The sequence below is a fragment of the Pteropus alecto genome, unplaced genomic scaffold, assembly GCF_000325575.1.
Source record: "Pteropus alecto unplaced genomic scaffold, ASM32557v1 scaffold45, whole genome shotgun sequence".
Lineage (NCBI taxonomy): Eukaryota > Metazoa > Chordata > Mammalia > Chiroptera > Pteropodidae > Pteropus > Pteropus alecto.
Window position 1 is genome coordinate 30,415,589 of NW_006442491.1, and position 21,706 is coordinate 30,437,294.

Here is a 21,706-nt window from a genome sequence, read left to right on the forward strand (position 1 = left end):
TGAGGTCATACTGAGTTGTTCTGGCTTATTTATTTGTCTGAATCTTTTTAATTTGTTGCCATATGGGATATTTGTAGCTATTTGTTTTCCAAATGAGAGCAGAATTAGTGTTGCTGAGCACACATCTTTGTTCTTAGTATTGTGTACCTCAGAGGGCTCACCATTATTCCCTGTGCCAAGCATATTCCCTGTGCTTGCTTTGTATTGCTTTTCATCCTCACAATAAACATATGAATATGTGAGGTGTAATTATTCCTAGTTTTCAGAGGTGATAAGCTTTTTAACATGTGACAGTTTTACCTTTTAGTAAAATTGAGATTCAGCTCTCAAGTTTGATTTCAACAAATCCCCGTTGTCTTTTTATTGTATTGTAGTAAATCAGCTGAAGAATTCAAACCCTTGAGTTTCATTTTGATAGGCTTCTGTTTTTTGGAACGGGTAATACTCAAGTGAAAATGACATGTCAGAAAGAAGCAAAAATGTTCTACAAAGTGTTTACCCCACCCCAACGTGAATCTTTTCTGTAATTTAGGAAGATTGTGGAATTGGTCAGAAATACAGCCGGGAAGGAGAGAGAATGGAAGTTGGAAAAAAGAACAAGGGGGAGGTGGTGGTGGTAGTAAAAACACGAACAAAGGAGTTCGCAATAAAATAGTCTCATACAAGTTTTTATAATGGTTTAGAGCTTGCGGTGTAGAAAGTGGAAACAAAAGTGAACAGACTCGAGTATAGTGTTATAAAATGTAATAAAGTATGAAAAGTGATTAGGCTAAAGAAGGGAAAACTGTCTAAACAGGAGACTTGAGAGTTGTTTCACCAGAGGTGGCAGTTGAACTTGATCTTGAAAGATGTTAGGAGTATTCTAGATAGAAGAAAGGTGAAGGGGAGGTTTAAAATTAATTACTTAATGTTAAAAACAAAAAAAGAATTATTTCAGTCATCATCCTTTGTCAAAATCTCTTTCAGTGTATGTCATTTGGGTGGCTGGTGATAGTGGTGGTGGGGATGAGGAAGAAATATAACTGATAGTATGTTCAGAATGAAGCTGAAATCAGGTTTATGAAGCTCAAGTTTAGGTCTGTTTCTACCTATGAGATAAATTCAGTGCTTTAAATGGTAGGAGTCAGTATAACCTTTAAAACTAAAGAATTACCCAACTAGTTAGTATGCTGTCAGGAGAGGGTAATATGATTTAAATGGAATTGGCTCGCTTAACTCCCTCTGCATTGTGTATGTTTGTGAACTTCAACTCTGTTGCTCATGTAGAGGTTGAGTATTCTCTTGACAACAAGCTTCCAGTTCCAACTAGCACCTGTTGACTAATTGGTATGCCCAGTTCTGGTACGAGAGCCTCTGGAGAGTTTGTGTTTGAGTTCAACTTCTTCAGGTTTAAACTGGAGCATTAACATGAAGGCCCTTTGTGGTCAGCTTGTTGATTGAGAATGAAAAGGCAAACATAGGAAGGGAGAAGAGAGAATGAAACCTGTGGATAAAAATGACAGTTAATTTACATTAGGATGCTTTTCATCTCAACTTACATATTAAAATGTTTTACTTGCTGTCTGGTATCCCCTTTCTAAATTTTGCTGGCATTGTAAACGATAGAGGAAAAGAATGACCAGTACCTGAGATGATACCGTTTTCTAGTATATGTCTGTAACAAGATAGTTTATTTTAGACACTATATATGCTTTTTCTCTTTTTTGAAAAAACTGTAGACTGATAGGTTTCCTATCATCTGTGTTCCCATGGCACTTTACTACGGTGCATTCATTTTTAACACTTATGAAATTATGCTGTTATAATTGTTTATTTTCTTTTGCTAGGCTGGGCGTTCTAGCGGTGTGTGGTGTCAGTCATTTCTACTGCTAGATCTAAAATGGTTCTGGGCATGCAAATGTTTGAGCTGAAATGGAATTAAATTGACATATGGATTGCATCAGGTGGTTTATACTTTATCCTACTAAACATAACAGGTCATCAGCAACAAAAAGGAAAGGGGATTGCCAGTTAGTTTTTATTTGAAACTTTTCCCCTCTTTTCCTTCCTCCTGTCTTTTTTCAGCTCTTATCCTGTTTACCAGGGTTAAATTAAAACATATAGATAGGAGATATTCACTGGAAGAGTCATTCTATTGATGAGGAAGCTTTTATAGTGGTTCCATGTTTATGGACTTGTCTCTTCCCTGGCCTCTGCCTGACCCCTAAAAATACACAAGTTATATTTCTTTTAGTTCTTTCCTCCATGGTGCTGGTTCTCTTGGAGCTGCACCGTAAATTGAAATAAAACCTTTGATATTTTAGAAAATATAATCTCGTAGGATTAAGCCTTTAGACTAACTGCTGATGACTCTACCAAAATGTCTTAAGAGTGTCAATTTGGAATTTGAGCTTTGAGTGATGGCTTTATGTATGAATGTCTCATAAATTTTTTCCAAGAGCAAATTTTTTTTTTCTAATTGGCTTGAACAGTCTTTGCTTTTACAAAGTGCTTCAAGCAGTTTTCAGTAAATCAATTCAAATCCACAGTTGTTTGAAAACTTTCCTTGAGTTACTGTGATTCTCAGGAGACACCCAGAAACACTCCCTAATTAGCATATTAATCATACCTTGTTTGAGTTGGGCAAACAAGCCTAACGAATAAACTAAATTACTGGCGGGATAGTCAAAGAGCATTTAATCTTATAAAACACAAGAATAAAAATACTCAACAGACAATTTTAGGGTATAGTTCGTGCTTTTCTGATCTCAAGTTTTTTTTCTTACTGTATGAGCCACTGAGTTCATCTCAAGTAGAAATAAGGTCATGGTTAATACTAGACCACTTCAGAGGGCAATTTATCCGGTGACTTGTAGAATAATGATTAGTTTTAGGGGCTTGAGGGCAATTAGTAGCATTTAGTACCTGTCATCTTGAACAACTCTTTGCCTCTATCCCTAATACTGCATGCCCCTAAGCCTGGAATAACAACTTCTGTATTCTTATTGATGAGTTGAGAAATTTTCTGGTTAACTGATTGGGGATGGCGTGATTCATTAGTATAAATGGTTTGGGGAGGTAAAATGCCCAAGGAACATGATACATTATTTTCTTGGTTATAAAGTTTGAAAATATTGTAATCCTAGCTCTGCCATCCAGTATCTGTGTGTGATCTAATGGAAAGTTATGTAGGTGTTTCCCTATTCATATAATGGGAATAATAATACATGCCTTGGAGAGTCACTGTGAGAAATTACACAGAATATGTGATATGCCCAGCACTGTACTGCAACAGATGTTATCCTCTTCTCTCTCCCTTATTAATTTAGGAAAAGTATAATATTTTAGTTGGTCTCTATACCAGTTGAGTTTTACTAGGTAACCTATCTCCTCCCCATTTTTCATGGCATGGCTTTTCTTAGGTCCCTGCCAAATAACTTCTTGCTTGCTTAGTGACACTAGCATTGTTGATTGATATCTTTTCCTTTTGGACAGGGAGTGAGTACTTCCTGTATCCTTGTCCATCTGGCTAGTTCGTTGTATACAATCAAGATTTCCCCCATCTTAATTGCAAATGACCAAAAGGAAAGCTAGTTAATGCTGCTAAGCGATATACAACATTCTCATGGCTTTTGAGCTGGCAAATGTAATTCTTTGCTGCCTTTTAGCCTGAACTAAAGTTTAGGAATATTCCTTTTCTAGAAGTTTGTTGTATTCTGTTCATGTCTAAGCTGAAACGTGTACCATAGCTTAATTGTTATGTGTAGAAAGACCTATAATATTTATATGATACATTTTATTCAATTGCTCTAAAATTCTTGCTCATTTTAAATCTGGTTTATCATGGTTCTACTTCTTACTCTTCTATAATATAGAAATAGGCAACATTAGATTTTGATAGCATTGGAAGTTATTCTAAATTGCTATTATTCTATATTTGAAGTAATTACATAGAATATCTTACTAACTATATAGTTGGCCCTCCACATTCATGGGTTTTGCATTCAACAGTATTTTCGATTTGTGATTGGGAATTTGTGGATGCACACTAGCAGTATTCATTTGCATCCAACAGTATTTTCGATTTGTGGTTGGGAATCTGTGGATGCACACTGGCAGTATGCATTGTTCTGTGCCATTTTATATAAGAGACTTGAACATCCATAGATTTTGGTGTCTGACAGGGGTCCTGGAACCAATTCCCCATACATACCGAGGGACAGCTGTAAGCTTAAAGTGTGCATTTGTCATATTAATATATATAAGTAGTATAGCGTAGAACTCTAGTAGAAACATTTCAGATAAGGAAAATAATTGTAAAAATGGCTCAAGGATCTGTGTGGTTGAGTTTATATTGAAATACTGAGTACATTTTGGGACTTTGGATTCAGATTCCATGAAAAGTCAACTCTAGGCCTTTCTGTACTATCGTTTCAGGGGCTTGAAAGGCTTCTGTGATTTGATTGTATTCTGAGTATGATTTAAAATCATAACATTAAGCCACTAATAATCAGTTATTTTAAGTTTTTTTCCTCTCCTTTATTTTATGTTGAGGGAAAAAAACCCAACTCTCCAAACTTTAAAACATCTCAGCTTTTCAGCCTTATATTTTGCTACCAAAATTGTAGGTAGAATGAATTTTATTGGTATTCATTTCATACCTAGAGCATCTGTAAAGGCAATGTTGTAATCTAGAACTCCTGGTTAATGATCATGTGATTTTGCTTTTCTTTAAGCTACATATTTTAAGTTTGATGAGTATCTTGTGTGAAATTTTGCTTTTTTATTTAATCTCCCTTCCCGGTAGTATTGTGCCACCTAGTGGAAATTTATGTTCTTTAACATGTCTCAGAGAATCTAGATGGAATGCAAGATGCATTTTTTAGCATGTTAAAAAAAAATCGTTTGGAATGTTTGAACTTCTTGGTTGACTTGGAATTCTTTAGAACAATGATTGCTTTCCTAAATAAGAGTTCAGGATAAAATTCTTAGTGAAGGCTTAGTAAATGCCTTAAGATTATGAGCTATTAAGTGTTAAAATCTGCTCTTTTTTCCAACAAGAAATACCCTACATTTATTTTCTTAATGAAACTTTAACCAAAGCATATTATGTTTCTGTCAGTTAATATTAAAGTAATTGTTGCTTTATGGATCTTGTCAAAATCTATCCCCCCGCCCCACCTTAGGTTTTAATGTTGTGCTTTTCTAAGCAGACTGTAATGGAGTTTACATGTTATATACACGATCTAGGTTTATTTTGAAGTAACAGAAAAAAATACATTGGATGATAAATATTAATGAAATGATCTAAAGGAAAAAATATACTACCTTGAGCCTGAAATAATTTAGACTTTTATCATTTGAATACTTCTTACCAAATGACAAGGTAAACTCTTATTTGTGCTTAACTCAGATATAAATAAAATGTAAGATTTTATCAGTGGAAGAGTTTGTGGTCCTTGTTTCTTGTTATTAAATATGAAGAAGGTGTCCAATTCTTTTTGAGGTATTCATGTTCACATTTTTTGTAGGACTTGAGAAACATTTCTGTCTACGAGTTGGCTGTTCTGTATAACTAAACTGGAATGTGAACTCCGAGGTTGTCTTCAGAATATTCATTTATGATAAAGAATATTGAGAATTATCTAACCATTTAGGGAAATTAATTCTGAATTACAAGATTCAGTCATTCAAGCATATAACACCTTCAGAGTCATGGATATTTTATAATGTTTTTATCTTACTATTCTTTCTTAGTTGCTGATGTATATTCATGATGAGCGGATTAGGAGAAAACTCCTTGGATCCACTGCTCCCTGATTCACGAAAACGCAAATTGCCATGTGATACCCCAGGACAAGGGTAGGCAATTTCATGATGCTTCATCAAGGTCTCCATCCCCCTGCCTTTATTTTTTGGTTTAAAGATAACATTTCGACGTTCTGTTATTTATATTCTCTGGTTTGATTTTTTTTGGTTTTTGTCTTCGCTTAAGTACTATTATTTTGCTTTATAGTAAGTAGTGATACAGTAATGAGATGGACATCCTTATGATGTAATAGAAGCTTCTTCACTGATTCAGATAGGAGTGAGAATATTATACTAACAGTCTGTGATACTTTAGGAAGCATTTCTCAGCGGAAGAGGTAGGAGTTAGGAATAGATAACCAAGATTGTTATAAATAAGAATCTTTAATATCTTTTAAGAACACGTTATAAGTTGATATTTTTGCATATGTGAGGTTTCATTATTTTTCTGAATTTAGACATTTAAAAAATAGAAATAAAATATTGCATTTTTTGCAGTGATATTCTGTAGCCTTTTTAGTATTTGCCAAGGTCAGTATCATTTGAATTTTAATGTGATAGGTGAAAAATAAAAATAATCTACAATTCATAAAACTTCATCATTAATACCTAGCTACGACTGTTTTTATTATTATTTGTTAGTTTTATTGTTTCTATGAGGTAAAGACTTTATCCCCAATTTTCAGATAATAAAACTGAGACTAACTCTGCTCATGCCCACTGGGCTAACAAAAAGATGGACTTGAATTTGTTCGCGTGAATTTCTGCTATATTCTACTACTTCTCCAAGGCAATGTTTTGATAGTTTCTATGGGCTAAATTTAGTTTATTTATGTAGAAAGGTAATGGTGTGGTATAGGGACTGATTCTGCTTATGGCTCTTTTATGATAGGTGTATTCATGGCTTTTTTTCCCCCTTCCTCTTCTTAGTCTTACCTGCAGTGGTGAAAAGTGGAGACGGGAGCAGGAGAGTAAATATATTGAAGAATTGGCTGAACTGATATCTGCTAATCTTAGTGATATTGACAATTTCAATGTCAAACCAGATAAATGTGCAATTTTAAAGGAAACAGTAAGACAGATACGTCAAATAAAAGAGCAAGGTAATACAAAGTAAGAACAACACTCAAGTCTTTTAGAAGGAGCTCGTTAACCGTGTTTACAATTGCCTTTTTCTTACCTTGTTGATCAGGTAGGGACTGCTGCTAATCAGGCTAGCCTCTGTGGGAGTGGACAAATGAGTTGACCAGCTTTGCTCTTTAGGAAACCGTTAACAGAACTGGAAAAAGGCCAGTGTTGCTCACCCTGTCACATGTTAGTTCCCTTTCAGGAAGCCATGGGATAGTAGTATGTTTAGTAGTGAAAGAAAATTTAGGGTATCTTCCGCCCTCCTGGGTAACTCTAAAATTTAATTTTAACATTTGAATATTGTGGCATAATTTTCTTATTAGGAAATGTTGTGTGTGTACATATGCATGTGTGTGCGTGCCTCTTTGTGTCTGTTCTGGGGACTCTTTGAAGGTGGATATAATCTGTCACTGATATGTGTGCTATTTGTAGTACTGCTTTCTGTCTTTTTAGGAAAAGCTATTTCCAATGATGATGATGTTCAGAAAGCTGATGTATCTTCTACAGGACAGGGAGTTATTGACAAAGACTCCTTAGGACCACTTTTACTTCAGGCAAGTATATGGTTTCAGCTACCAGTAAGCTCTGTTGATTTCTTTAAAAAGAAATTGTTGAAACTTTGGTTAGGTAATAAGAACAAAAACACATCTTTCTTTTTATGAGACAGAACTCAATATTCTGAGTATGATGATAGTAAAGTGCTCTCAGATTTACCATGTATATAAAACTCAAGAGGTCCCATGGGGGAGGGGGACCCTCATAAAAACTTAGTTGCAAACTGAGAAAGCAAACAAAACATAAAAAGAAGCCAGAGAGGAAAGGTAATGCACACTTTCACAAAGGTTATATTTGGGCATATCTTAGCTCAGACTTTTTGGTGCATTTTTGCATGATCATATAATTTTACATTCTCGAGGAATTTTTAAGGCTTAAAAATTGCATTGTTTTCTAAGTAGCTGTCTTAAATAGACATAATTAATCTATAGCACTTAGAGAATGTTTCTCTTACTTGAAGTCTGGGTCTGAAACCTTTCGTAAAGTTCACTTGTCAACTATTTTTGTTTGAAGTAATTTGCTCCATCTGCTTTGTAGTTGATCAGTTCAGTTCCTCTGTAAATTCTCATTACGGAGTAGTGTAATTCCTGTAGCTTGATTTGGTATCAAATGGAAAAATAGGAAGTGCGGAGGGTGATTTTCTTATTTTTAAAGTTTTGAAGAGGTAAATCTTCAAAAATTAGATTAGACATTAATTCAGATTTTATATTGACTATTTGTCTTTTTTTTCAAATTATTTTTTATAAAATCTTGTGGTAATGGCGCTAATGTTAAAAGAAATGGTGGCTGATAGTTGTTTGCAGTTATTGTTAAATCAGCAGTAGTTTTTTCAAATTCTTAGTACTAAGGTCAGTGTCTTAGTCAGCTAAGGCTGCCATAAAAAAATACCACAAACTGCTTAAACAGCAGAAAATCATTTTTTAAAATTCTGGAGTTCTGCAGGTCCAAGATCAAGTTGTTGGCAGGCTTGATTTTGTTCTGAGACCTCTCTCCTTGGCTCGTAGATGGCTGCCTTCTCACTGTGACCTCACATGTCCTTTCTCTGTGCATCCCCGGCATCTCTCTCTTTTTATAAGGACACCAGTCATATTGAATTAGAGGCCTGCCCTTATGACTTCATTAATTACCTCCTGGAAGCCCTATCTCCAATCACATTGAGGGTTTAGGCTTCAAATGATATAATATAGTTCAGTCCATAATATCCCATATCAACATATTCCACTTTAGGCATTGGATGGTTTCCTGTTTGTGGTGAATCGTGATGGAAACATTGTATTTGTGTCAGAAAATGTCACACAATACCTGCAATATAAGCAAGAGGACCTGGTTAACACAAGTGTCTACAATATTTTGCATGAAGAAGACAGAAAGGATTTTCTTAAAAACTTACCAAAATCTACAGGTAGGCTTTTAATGTGTATTTTCTAAATAAGTTGAAAAAAATTTTTTTCTTGACCATTTCTTAGAAAATTGAGCATACCTTTTTAGGAACCAAGTGATTAAATTTGTGTAGAAAGGTAAGTGGTTAATAGCAAAATTTTCAAATATGACCTCAATGAATTTAGATTATGGTAAACATTTAACGTGGCCAAAATATACAGTGAGATTTCTACTTTAATTGAAATTATTCCAAAGTTCTATATATAGCAGTCTCCCCTTATCCAGAGAGGATATATTCCAAGACCCCCAGTGTAGATGCTTGAAACCGTGGATCACACCAGACACTAAATATACTGTTTTTTCCTATACACACATATATATACACACACATGCATACATACATATATACATACATATATGCATACCTTTCTAACTGAAAGAAAGCACTTTATGGCTTCTCTTTGGAGTATCTGAATTGCCAACATCACTACTCTTGCTCTTTGGGGCCAATATTAAGTAAAATAAGGGTTGTTTGAACACAGGCACTACAGTACAGAGATGCTCGATCTGATACCAAGATGGGTATGAACTGACTAGCAGGCAGGTGGTGTATCCACATGGATATGCTGGACAAAGGAATGATTCATGTCCTGGGCAGGTGGAGTGAGATGGCATGCAATTTAAAACTTATAAATTGTTTATTTCTGGAATTTTCCAGTTTATAGCTTTGGACCATGGTTGACCATGGGTAACTAAAACTGTGGAAAAGGGGGAACTCTGCTGTATTGCCACCTTGAAATGTTAGCACAGACGTTACTATGGAAAACTTGTGTAATGAAAAAATACAGCCTTAATTCTTGATGATGGTCATCGCCTGAATCACCAGCTTTCAAAACTCCTTTCAATTTGTTTTCCAAAGTTAATGGAGTTGCTTGGACAAACGAAACCCAGAGACAAAAAAGCCATACATTTAATTGCCGTATGTTGATGAAAATGCCACATGATATTCTGGAAGACGTAAACACTAGTCCTGAAACACGCCAGAGATATGAGACCATGCAGTGCTTTGCCCTGTCTCAGCCACGTGCGATGATGGAGGAAGGGGAAGGTAAGAGAGGTCACGTGCGTGACGTTTATCAAGCAGATGGCAGTTAAACTTATAGTTTTATAACTCCTATCATTACAGTTTTTACTGCATTTCATGTCTTTACTTGCCAGTTGTACAGACATATTTAAAAGTTATGTATGTTCCTTACCTGGGTAAATTTTTATCGTAGATCTGCAGTCCTGTATGATCTGTGTCGCACGCCGCATTACTACAGGAGAAAGAGCATTTCCAGCAAACCCTGAGAGCTTTATTACTAGACATGATCTTTCAGGTAAAAACTTTGTGTATTGTGTATATACATTTTGTTCATTTTGGAAACTTTTAGAAAAGTTAACTGTTCTACAGCCTGCATTATCATTTAAGTGCCAGCAACCACTGTAATGAATGCTTTGTGTAGATTATTTCCTATTTTTCTTATACAACCCTGAGAGAGTGTCACTAAAACCCTTAGCGTTTGAGTTGGGTATATTTGACACTTAAAATCTCCTCAATAAATTAAAAATAAATGTAGAGGTACCTGGCCTTCTATCTAAATATTATTTTAAGTCAGAGATTATTATTTCTTTTCTCTAACTTCAAACCCACTTTTCATAAAGGAATAAAATTTCAAAGGTATCGGTGATTTGAATGAGAATTATTGGGCGTAATCTTGACATGAGCTTTATTTTAATCTTGGACACCCTTTTTTGACCACCGGAGTAAAGAATTAAAGCCAGTGTGGTTGATAAAGCTAAGGCACAATGATGAAATTAAACACAGAGGGAATGTTATCTGTATTCACCTTGTGATCATTCAGAGTCACTCTTGTGATCATCTGACCCTAAATGGTGATGGCCAAGGGTTTGTCACATATACTACATCTCAGAGATTGAGGAAACAGGCCTGGTGACAGAGAGTTTGTGTTACTTGTCCAAGATCATGGCTAATAAGAAGAGAATTTGCAGCTAAGTCTGCTCGACGTCAGAGCATGTACTGTTGGTTTTATGTCCATCATGTGGACCTTCAGTAACTAATTTGGTAAACTGGAGTATGTTTAAATAAACACTTAACTTGTAGCTACTATATATATATGTGCATGTGTATATTTATACATATATGCATATGTATATATATTACATACATACATAATAATATTTTACTGTAAAAATAGCTGTTTTTGCAGTCATCAATCATTTTATGCCAGGCTACTTTTCTAGAGGTCGCTTGAGATTAATTTTCACAGATGAAAAAAAACAAAGTTAGTTATTTGTATTTTAAATTGTCAATCTATTTACACTGATGAATATTACTTTATATTGGAAAATTTTCTGTTAACTTACCTTGAGATCATCAAACTTTGTGAGAAGAATTTTTATGTGTTATATTATCCTTTTAGTGTGGTTTTTTTTGCTGGATCTGTTAGGATTTGGCAGTCTACATTTTTCCTTAAATAACAATACTTCATATTTTGTTACTAAAAATACTAAATAAAACATCTTTACCCAAGCAGTTCAGCGAGTAGAACCTTTAAAAGTTATCAATATTTTTTCCTTAGTATAAAAGCAATACATATTTATTATAAAGTTAGAAATTATCAGGCCCCCCCCAAAAAATCACGTTGTGTAACATCTGAGAGCCATCGAACTATAGAGTTGGTACATTCCAATTGCTGTCCGTTCCTCATAGGAGGTTTGTTGCACTCCACACAATACTTTTTTTGGCCTTTGGGGAGATTTTTTATCCTCTGTCCCTGATGTGTTTTATTTAACACATTTTCTTTTGAGTATCTATTTTGTGTTTGTCATGTGGCTTTCAGAGCTAGGTCCAGGGGAGGTGGTTGAGGACAAATCTGTCTTATTCTTGGCATAGCACACAAATGTTCACTCTCTCTGGAATGCATATGTCTCTTCTCTTTAATCATTTTTACCCCATTAATGAGACTTTTATTTTTTACTATTAAAGGCCTGAATTTTAAACAGATTCTTAGACTAATGGCTAGTATCTAAGAGCTTATTCTACACTAGTGCCTTTTTAGCATTTCCAGAACTGGCTTTCACCATGAAGCTCTATGAGTTTTCCCAATACAAACTTGATTTTCTTCGTTTTTTACTTTCCTCACAGCCATGTCATGGAAAGAATAAACAGATTGGCAAATCTTTTCTATATCTTTCTCAGTCTGTCTGGAATCAAATTATCGATCACTTTTTAAAAAATCACTGTACCTCTTGTCATGATTTACATCACATCTGGATTTGCTGAGCATAGGTCATTAGGATCTGAGTATTGCATTTTTTTTAATTAAACTCTGCAGAACAAACAAAAACAACCATTGGTAGTCTTACATCACCATGAGCTTCAATCGTAGTTTAACATTTTTTGACCATGGGGTATATTTTTGTCACAGAGATCCATGTCATGGTGGTTGATCACACAGTGTTTGCCTTTGGACATTGTCAGTAATTATTTTGAATTTTTTTAAGTGCAGCTTCAGCATTCTGCAGATCAGCAAGGCTCACTTCAGTAGCACAACTCTGGAGGCCATCAGAGGCGGTCTTGGTTCCTTGAGTCCTTGTGGTTAGTGTTGTCCCGAGATTTCTCATGCTGAACATAGCTGGTGCTTTCATGTCATTCCAGTCTCTGAAAATGGGTCGACCACTTTGGTCTTGACTCCCTTTTCGCCACTTTTTGTAAGATGTGTTTTTGCACCTGCCTTCCCTGGTGCTGCTCAGAAAGGAAGAGGCCAGCCAATTTTTAAGGACCATCTTCACAAAACTTTCTTTAATTTCATAGCACTTTTGAATTGTATATATTTCGTCTCTTTAGTGTGTTTGATATTAAGCAAAAGTTGTTAGAAAATTCCATAAGACATGAGTATTGGGTTAACCCTCCTAGTTTAGACTTTAAGTGTCCAAAAATGCAGTCACCTCTCAGATGGAAGAATTGTAGCTGCTAGCTGTTAAGGCAGGTATTTTCTCTTGCTTCATAGTTGCAGGGATAGAATATCTTCAGATATGAACAAGTTTATTGGTAGGTGGAATTTTTCCTTAAATGAAAATGAACCTGAGGTTATCTGGACGTGTTACTTTTTCTGTATGTTCACAAAATCAAAGGAGTTGTGTGATACACTCTTATTGTCTGTAGAGCAAAACACTTAATGTAAGAGCTTGCAGTGGGACTATGCTGTTGATGAAAAGCTCTGGATATAGCAGAAATTTGCATCAGAGAAGGTGGAGCAAAGATTTAGTGTCTTTATTTTATTTTTTAGTGCTAAGCCATGCCATGTGCAACAGTAAATACTAGTAGGTTGGATTTAAATCCTTATTTTCTGTTTAATAGGAAAACTTGTCAATATAGATACAAATTCACTGAGATCTTCTATGAGACCTGGTTTTGAAGATATAATCCGAAGGTGTATCCAGAGATTTTTTAGTCTTAATGATGGACAGTCATGGTCCCAGAAACGTCACTATCAAGAAGGTAAAGAATTTTGAGGTTAATCTTGATATCGTTTGTCATTGTTTTTGACATGCTGTAAAGCATGTCAAAGTATGTATAAGAACCGTAATTGTTGTTTTGTGTGTGTGGGTAGGAAAATGATTCTTTCGAGCATTCTTAGATTAGATTGTTCATAATTTTGGTGCAGGTCCAGTCTTTCACTGGATTTTGAAAATGTTGCGTTTGAAGTACATTTTTCTTTCCTCTCCTCTATGTGTCTGTTTGCCAGTTGTAGTTAATAGTAATGAGATCTTTTCTCCCACAGCTTATATCCATGGCCATGCAGAAACTCCAGTGTATCGATTCTCTTTGGCTGATGGAACTATAGTGACTGCACAAACCAAAAGCAAACTCTTCCGAAATCCTGTAACAAATGATCGTCATGGCTTTGTCTCAACCCACTTTCTTCAGAGGTAATGATAGATTACTATGTATTCTGATACAAATGCAGCATTCTCAAGATGTGTTCTTATTAATGTAAAAGAGAGGAAATGTAATGAGAAAAAGCAAGGATGTTAGATTTGCTGAAGTGTGTTTAGATTCCTGGATATGTTTCTTTAAGGTTATATTTTTATGTGAAAATGTGTATTCATTAAATAATTACTTGCTGGGAGATGGGAAGGCTGAAAGAGCATATAAAGTCTTGACTCCCTCTGTTACCTTTCATTTCTAATGATAAACTACATTGCTTTTAGGGATTGAATTTAAAATTTGAAAGTAGACTTTAAGAATAAAGGGTTGTTGCTGTTGCTGATGGTAAAAGAACAACACGTGAATATTCATCCATTAATTATTTTGAGTAGTTTGCAAGCACCTCCACGTTAACCCTTAGATGGCCACTCTAGCAAAGCCCTGCTGAGATTCCACTTAACATAGCTATTGGCCCTTCACAGTGCTATGGTGGTGTCACTTATTTAGCTTTCATAGCTTATTAAAAAGTATGTTATTAGGTTAATAATTGATAATATCTACATTGGAATTGTCGCCAGATATTGGAATGATGCCTAAGAAGTTACGTTCCTGGGCACTTAACTTCATCCTTTAAAAAAAAAAATCAGATTCAGGGCTTTTGTGTATGACTGTAAATTTTTAGTAAAAGTTTGATGTTTCTTTCTTTGCAGGGAACAGAATGGGTATAGACCAAACCCAAATCCTGTTGGACAAGGCATTAGACCTCCAGTGGCCGGATGCAACAGTTCGGTAGGCGGCATGAGTATGTCGCCAAACCAAGGCTTACAGATGCTGGGCAGCAGGACCTACAGCTTGGCCGACCCCAGCACCGCAGGGCAGATGAGTGGAGCTCGGTATGCGGCTTCCAGTAACATAGCTTCGGTGAACTCCGGGCCAGCCGTGCAGTCGCCGTCTTCCTACCAGAACAACAGCTATGGCCTCAGCATGAGTAGCCCGCCCCATGGGAGCCCTGGGCTGGGCTCCAGCCAGCAGAATATCATGATCTCGCCCCGAAATCGCGGGAGTCCCAAGATGGCCTCACATCAGTTTTCTCCTGTTGCAGGTATTCATGTTGGTGTTTCCTTTTCTTCCTTTTCTTTGGTAATTCTTTTCTTTCCATACCACTGTAATTCTTGTGAAGTTAATTCATTTTGTAATAGAAACTCTGAAGAGTTAAGCGGTGTTTTAGCATACCATCTGCTAGTCTAATTCTTTTCCTCATTTTTCTCCAAATCCAGGCGTGCACTCTCCCATGGGGTCTTCTGGCAATACTGGGAGCCACAGCTTTTCTAGCAGCTCTCTCAGTGCCCTTCAAGCTATCAGTGAGGGCGTAGGGACGTCTCTTTTATCTACTCTGTCTTCACCAGGCCCCAAATTGGATAATTCTCCCAATATGAATATAACCCAACCAAGTAAAGTGAACAGTCAGGATTCCAAGAGTCCCTTAGGCTTGTATTGTGACCAGAATCCAGTGGAGAGTTCAATGTGTCAGTCAAGTAGCCGGGATCACCTCAATGAGAAAGAAAGTAAGGAGAGCAGTGCCGAAGGTTCGGAGAACCAAAGGGGTCCCCTGGAAAACAAAGGCCACAAAAAATTGCTGCAGTTACTTACCTGCTCTTCTGATGACCGGGGTCATTCCTCTTTGACCAACTCCCCACTGGATTCAACTTGTAAAGATTCTTCCAATAGCGTCACCAGTCCCTCTGGGGTCTCGTCTTCAACGTCCGGAGGAGTGTCCTCCACATCCAACATGCATGGGTCCCTGCTGCAAGAGAAGCACCGGATTTTGCATAAGTTGCTGCAGAATGGGAATTCACCAGCCGAAGTGGCCAAGATTACCGCAGAAGCAACCGGGAAGGACACCAGTAGTACGACCTCTTGTGTAGAAGGAAGTGTCAAGCAGGAGCAACTAAGTCCTAAGAAGAAGGAAAATAACGCACTGCTTAGATACCTGCTGGACAGGGATGATCCTAGTGACACACTCTCTAAAGAACTACAGCCCAAAGTGGAGGGAGTGGACGCTAAAATGAGTCAGTGCAGCAGCTCCTCTGTTCCTAGCTCGAGTCAGGAGAAAGACGCTAAAATTAAGACGGAAGCAAATGAAGAGGTAATTTGTTTTCTGTATATTTCAGCTTAGTCATTGTGTCTCGTCAGTGCATTTCTGAGTTAGACAATGTGTTATGCAAATTCATATCTTCTATTTTAGATTTATTTAATGGAAGTTAACATTGAGCTGTCATTTCTCTAATTCTTTTGGATGTCAGTAAAATATATTATGATGTAATTTAGAAATATCAGATGTATATATTTTAAACTGTGATGATAACTTGTTAGCCAGTTTGAAATTTTTCATGGAGGTGTTTATTGTTGGAATGGGTAGATTGGTAGAAACAGGAAAAAAATTTTTGTATTAAACAACAGAATTTTGATTTATATCTAAAACTATGTTTCATGTACACAATCGCATTCTATGTAAGCATTTCCTAAACTCTGAGGAACACTGTCTTGGGAGATGTCAGTTTGTGCCTGAGAAAATTAAAATCTTGGAGAAATCCTATTATTAGGATGTCTGTTTAACTTTGTTTAAGCTAGTGTTCTCTAAATTTATTGACCCAAAGCCCCTTTTAAAGCATGCCCATGAATATCATGTTGAATATCAGCTTGTTGCTTTTATTATTAGTCATACCTGTTTTCAGAAGGTATGTGTAGATGCAGACATCTCTGTCAGCGAATGATCCTCGCTAATGTCAGCTGGAAAATATCCTACAGTTTGAGAAATAAACATCTAGTATAAATTTAAAAAAAAAAGTCCCTTTGAAAGCACTTCCAAACCCAGGTATTTATCTTAGTTTAAACTGTTCTTTCAAGGAAGAAGTTTAGGGGAGGGGGCTCATAATAAGCCTGCCTTTAAGTTGGGCATTATTTCAGTTAACTATCGTATTGTACTTGTTCCCATTTCATGTTTTCTTCCAATGAATATGTTTATACCTATGTGACTGGTAGTATACACAGATTAATTTTTAAAAATTTATTTTTAGGGATCTGGTGATCTGGATAATCTAGATGCTATCCTTGGTGATCTGACCAGTTCTGACTTTTATAATAATTCCATATCCACAAATAGTAGTAGTCTGGGAACCAAGCAACAGATGTTTCAAGGAACAAATTCTCTGGGTAAGAAAGAACTAGGTTTTATTCTTGCCACCTTTTAAACTTTTCTGAACACTTGTATGTACTCTTATGCTAAGTCAAGGATCCAACTAGCATACTCTGCTTTTCAGTTTCTTATACTAATTTATAATGTATGTGTTTTGGACATTTTCCTATTTTTAAATTTCCCATTGCTCACTGATATGCCAGTAATCATGGCACTTATAGGAAAATGTTCATCTTTGGTTGCTGCGGATGAGTGGTAAGTACTAGGGCATATATTTTTCTTAGGCACAGTGGATTGGATTAAAAAGCAACCAGAACTGCTCAAAACCTGTCTTTTGGCATTTACGTAATTTTGTCATCTAGTTATGAGACTTCTTTGATGTTTGTCAGTTCTTACCCAGCCTCTCTCGTATAGCCACGTTTCCTCGTTCATCAGTTAAATAAGGATATATTATATGTATAAATTGAAAAGGAATAATTCATAATTATCTGAATAGTTATTCATTATTCATTTTCAGTGGCACTATTTCCTAAACTGAAAAGGATAGTCAGATCAATGAATTAGTTTGGAAAAAGCAAAAAAAAAAGTTAGAAGGAAATTTAAGTTTCATTTCTTGTTTGATTAGAAGGCAGCTTATCTTGTTACATTTAATTGTAAAATTTTAAGCAGAGAAGCCACTTAATAAGTACATATGGAAGAACCTATGGAGTTTGAAACATTGGTAATGTTTTCAGTATTAAGTGAAGCATAATAGGAATGACTGTATCACGCTGCAGATCAGCACCTAGTACTTCATCCAAACAAGACTCTTGTTTCTACTTTGTTTGGAATGCGAGACTGTGTGTGTGTGTGTGTGTGTGCTTAGTGTTTATGTTGTAAAGGAAGACAGTGTTTGTTTTAGTAAGAAAGACATTCTTGGGTGGGCATTGGTATTTATGTCTTATACTTGATTATTTATGTATTGAATCGTCAGAATATTTATATGTATTGTGCTTCTATGTTTTCAACAGGTTTGAGGAGTCCACAGTCTGTGCAGTCCATCCGTCCCCCATATAACCGAGCAGTGTCTCTAGATAGCCCCGTTTCCGTTGGCTCGAGTCCCCCAGTGAAGAACATCAGTGCTTTCCCTATGTTACCAAAGCAACCCATGTTGGGTGGGAATCCAAGAATGGTGGATAGTCAGGAAAATTATGGTTCAAATATGGGTATGTTATTTCTAATTAGTATTCATGATCAAAATTTTTCTTTTGGGAAAAGCAAATTTAACACACTTAAAGTCATTTAAATAACTGGGATTAAGTAATAGGCTTTTGAATGTAAGTAGCACAGTGTTTCTTTCATGAGTATTTCCTTCATTTATTCTGTCTTGGCTGTTTAAACTCTTAAGGAGACTTTTGATGTAAGACATTTTCTAACCTGTAATGAATATATAGCAATAGTGGCCCATCAGAAATGTCGTAATAGTTGGCTAGCCTTATTCATAGGATGGCAAAGCACTTTTTTGTCACAGCCGATGTTGTGTATGATGACTGTACCTATGTGAGATAAGAAGAATTTCATTATAATATGGAAAAGACCTAATCATTTCTACTTCTTGTAGGTGGACCAAACAGAAACGTGACTGTGAATCAGACTCCGTCCTCAGGAGACTGGGGTTTACCAAACGCAAAGGCCAGCAGAATGGAACCTATGAGTTCAAACTCCTTGGGGAGACCAGGAGTGGATTATAGTGCTTCTTTACCCAGACCTACGGTGGGTGGCTCGATGCCCACCTTGCCTCTTCGGTCCAATAGCATCCCAGGTGCGAGACCAATTTTACAGCAGCAGCAGCAGCAGCAGCAACAGCAGCAACAGCAGATGCTTCAAATGCGTAAGCATCCCCTTTATAAAAAAAAATATATAGATGTTTTAGGGTAATTTTTGCTATTGTCTTATTTGAACATTTATCTTTTCTTTTTGTACCCCCAGGGCCTGGTGAAATGCCCATGGGAATGGGGGTCAGTCCTTATGGCCAAGCAGCACCATCTAACCAACCAGGTTCCTGGCCAGATGGCATGTTGTCCATGGAACAAGGCCCTCATGGGACTCAGAATAGGTGGGGCTTTATTTTGTGACTCTGTAGAAAATGTTAGCATCTGATTATCTCTAAAAGAATCAGCACAGGAACAAACCTGAAGGAGAATGAGGAAAACTCTGTTTAATTAGGTACTTGGTTCCCATCTGGGTGTTTCTTGAATAATTGTGTGTAAGAATGAGGCTGAGGCCGCAAGCAGTGGCATTTGTGGAAGAGGAAGCAGACGGAGCCATGTTGTTCAGCTCTCAGGACTGTTGAGCTGTATCAAACTTGAGAGCCTCCGTGGGGTAGTGATCTCTCATAATGCCATAACCCTCCTCCAGGAGGGGGTCATTCAGCACCAGTTTGACAAGGTGTATGGTAGTCAGAGTTGGTAAGCCCACTTTTATGGAAAGTTAATTTTTAAGGATTGGATAATTTTTCTCTAAAATTATTTGAAACATTTCAGAGATAATAGTGACAGCGAACTATAGCACTCTTACTTTTGTAAAAGAAAGATTGTGGATTATGTTTGTATTTAATTTTTATTTAGCTTTGTCAGTAACTCTTTTGCATGAAAGTGGCCACATGTCAGTGTCAATTCTTACTCGAATTCTACAATAAATTAAAGAAAAAATGAATCGATCTATTGAGTAGACAGTGATGTAAATATGAGTATTAACTTGAGTGCTTCTCTACCCCATACAGAGCAAATAGTTTTGTCACAGGATTTTTCTGAGTGAGGAGAAATTTCTGGCTCCATGTACCTTTAATATGTTGGAGAACTGTGGCACCTTGCTGTGGGTGTATGGAGTTTGTATTATACTTGTTTTGTATTGTAATATATACTTATATTAGAGCTCATCAATACATTGTGAGTCAGATATAACAAAAAGTTATTTTGCATGTTCCTAGGCTCATTTCATTGATAGTTCAACATTTCTATCCTTTTTCCTGTTCTTTTATTCATTTCCCAGCTTACAGGTATCATGACTACTACCACTTCTATTCTTGAATAGTCTTGAAAACTGCACCCTCCACCCCCCATCCCTAATCTCTGCTATCTTCCAAATGCCTAGGGGTCTAAGCAGTTACATTTTGGTGGTGGGATGGGGAGGTGTAAGCTAGATATGCTAGTTGAAGATGGTCCGGTGAGTTTAAAATTGTGGGCCTTAAATTTAAATTGATGCCATTTACTCATCTCTACTGCTCAGTTCGTTTATTATTTATACTTGTATTTGAGTTATTATTGTATATTAAAAATATTGTGCACAGTTACTATGATTTTTTTTTTATTTTGGAGAGGAAAGTTGAAATTGATTGCAAGTTTCTTTTTAGGCCACTTCTTAGGAATTCCCTGGATGACCTCCTTGGGCCTCCTTCTAACCTAGAAGGACAGAACGATGAAAGAGCATTGTTGGACCAGCTGCACACACTCTTGAGCAACACAGATGCCACAGGCTTGGAAGAAATTGACAGAGCTCTGGGTATCCCTGAACTTGTAAATCAAGTAGGTAGCATTAACATGGACACAGAAGTGTGTGCGTGCACATACCTGAAGCTACGTACAAGAATGCCTGTATATCTTTCCTGTTACTTGTGTTACGTTACTACATTCATGGATACCAGCATTAAATTGAGAAAATATACTTTATAATTGTGATAATAGTTTCAGAAACCTATTATTTTATAAAGATGTTAAAATTTTAAGTAACCACAGAAATCCAGTCAAACTACTGTGTACTCTTTAAAAATGCTGCTTTTGCTTATGTTAGCTAAGAGCCTTCATTTTTATAATTACTTCTCTCTGCTACCTAGCCAACTAGTGTATACTCTGAGGAGGCAAGCTTTTTAAAAAATGTTCAACTAAACCCATTTATAATGGTAAATCTGTGAACATCCCGACATCATCCCCTATTCCCAATTACCTGGGCAGCCTTATGGAGGTGTTCCATTCCCAAATCTGTAGTTTTGGAAACATACATTTTCTAGTAGCTATTTTCATTTAAAAGATATGGGGTGCGGGGCTTCTGGTTAGGTCTGTGCATTCAGTAATCAGGGGAGACCTTCAAGGAGTTCCCAGTCTTCGTTAAGGAGACGTGTACAGAAAGAATTATACTTCAGTGTGGCGAACACTGTCACAGAACTTCTTAAAGGGTGGGTGGGAAATACAGACAGTGGTGGTGTCCATTTCCAGGGGTACCAGTCACGAATGACCCTGGCACTGAGGAGCAGAGTCCAACCTGGCTGAGGGTAGATGTGTGGGTTACACAGAGATTTACAGAGCTTGAATAGCCCTGTAAATTTTTATTTAAGCTGGAAACAGCTTTCTTCGTTCTGATGATAAAATAGTTAATTATATAAATATCTGACAATCACAAAAATTTCATATTAAGAAAAAGTTAAAAATCTGTAATCCGGGCACAAAGAATCATCAGTAACTTTTCCGTATGTGTTGTAAAGAAATGGGAGCAGACTTTTAAACCAGTTTTGTAATCTATTTTCCTTTTGGAAATCATTGTCAGTCATCTTTTTCTGTTTAATATATACGTCTTTAATTTTAATGGCCAAATAGAATCTATTACTGAGCACTGTTTAACCAGTTCTCTGCTGA

The 21,706-nt window shown here is 36.4% G+C and overlaps 1 protein-coding gene across 3 annotated transcripts in view; it reads left to right on the forward strand.

The window, feature by feature from the left end:
- The window catches only part of NCOA3 (nuclear receptor coactivator 3), a 94,601-nt gene that overhangs the window by 59,771 nt on the left and 13,124 nt on the right, over positions 1 to 21,706 (forward strand). For all 3 annotated transcript variants that reach the window (XM_006921895.3, XM_006921894.3, XM_015596972.2), the window contains 15 exons: positions 5,737 to 5,841; positions 6,718 to 6,890; positions 7,369 to 7,469; positions 8,698 to 8,872; positions 9,770 to 9,958; positions 10,128 to 10,229; positions 13,274 to 13,414; positions 13,698 to 13,845; positions 14,554 to 14,945; positions 15,121 to 15,989; positions 16,921 to 17,056; positions 18,050 to 18,244; positions 18,640 to 18,909; positions 19,008 to 19,134; positions 20,431 to 20,602. In XM_006921895.3, coding sequence (XP_006921957.1) covers positions 5,753 to 5,841; positions 6,718 to 6,890; positions 7,369 to 7,469; positions 8,698 to 8,872; positions 9,770 to 9,958; positions 10,128 to 10,229; positions 13,274 to 13,414; positions 13,698 to 13,845; positions 14,554 to 14,945; positions 15,121 to 15,989; positions 16,921 to 17,056; positions 18,050 to 18,244; positions 18,640 to 18,909; positions 19,008 to 19,134; positions 20,431 to 20,602 — 3,279 coding nt within the window. In that variant the 5' untranslated portion in view covers positions 5,737 to 5,752. The remainder of the gene's footprint in view (positions 1 to 5,736; positions 5,842 to 6,717; positions 6,891 to 7,368; positions 7,470 to 8,697; positions 8,873 to 9,769; positions 9,959 to 10,127; positions 10,230 to 13,273; positions 13,415 to 13,697; positions 13,846 to 14,553; positions 14,946 to 15,120; positions 15,990 to 16,920; positions 17,057 to 18,049; positions 18,245 to 18,639; positions 18,910 to 19,007; positions 19,135 to 20,430; positions 20,603 to 21,706) is intronic.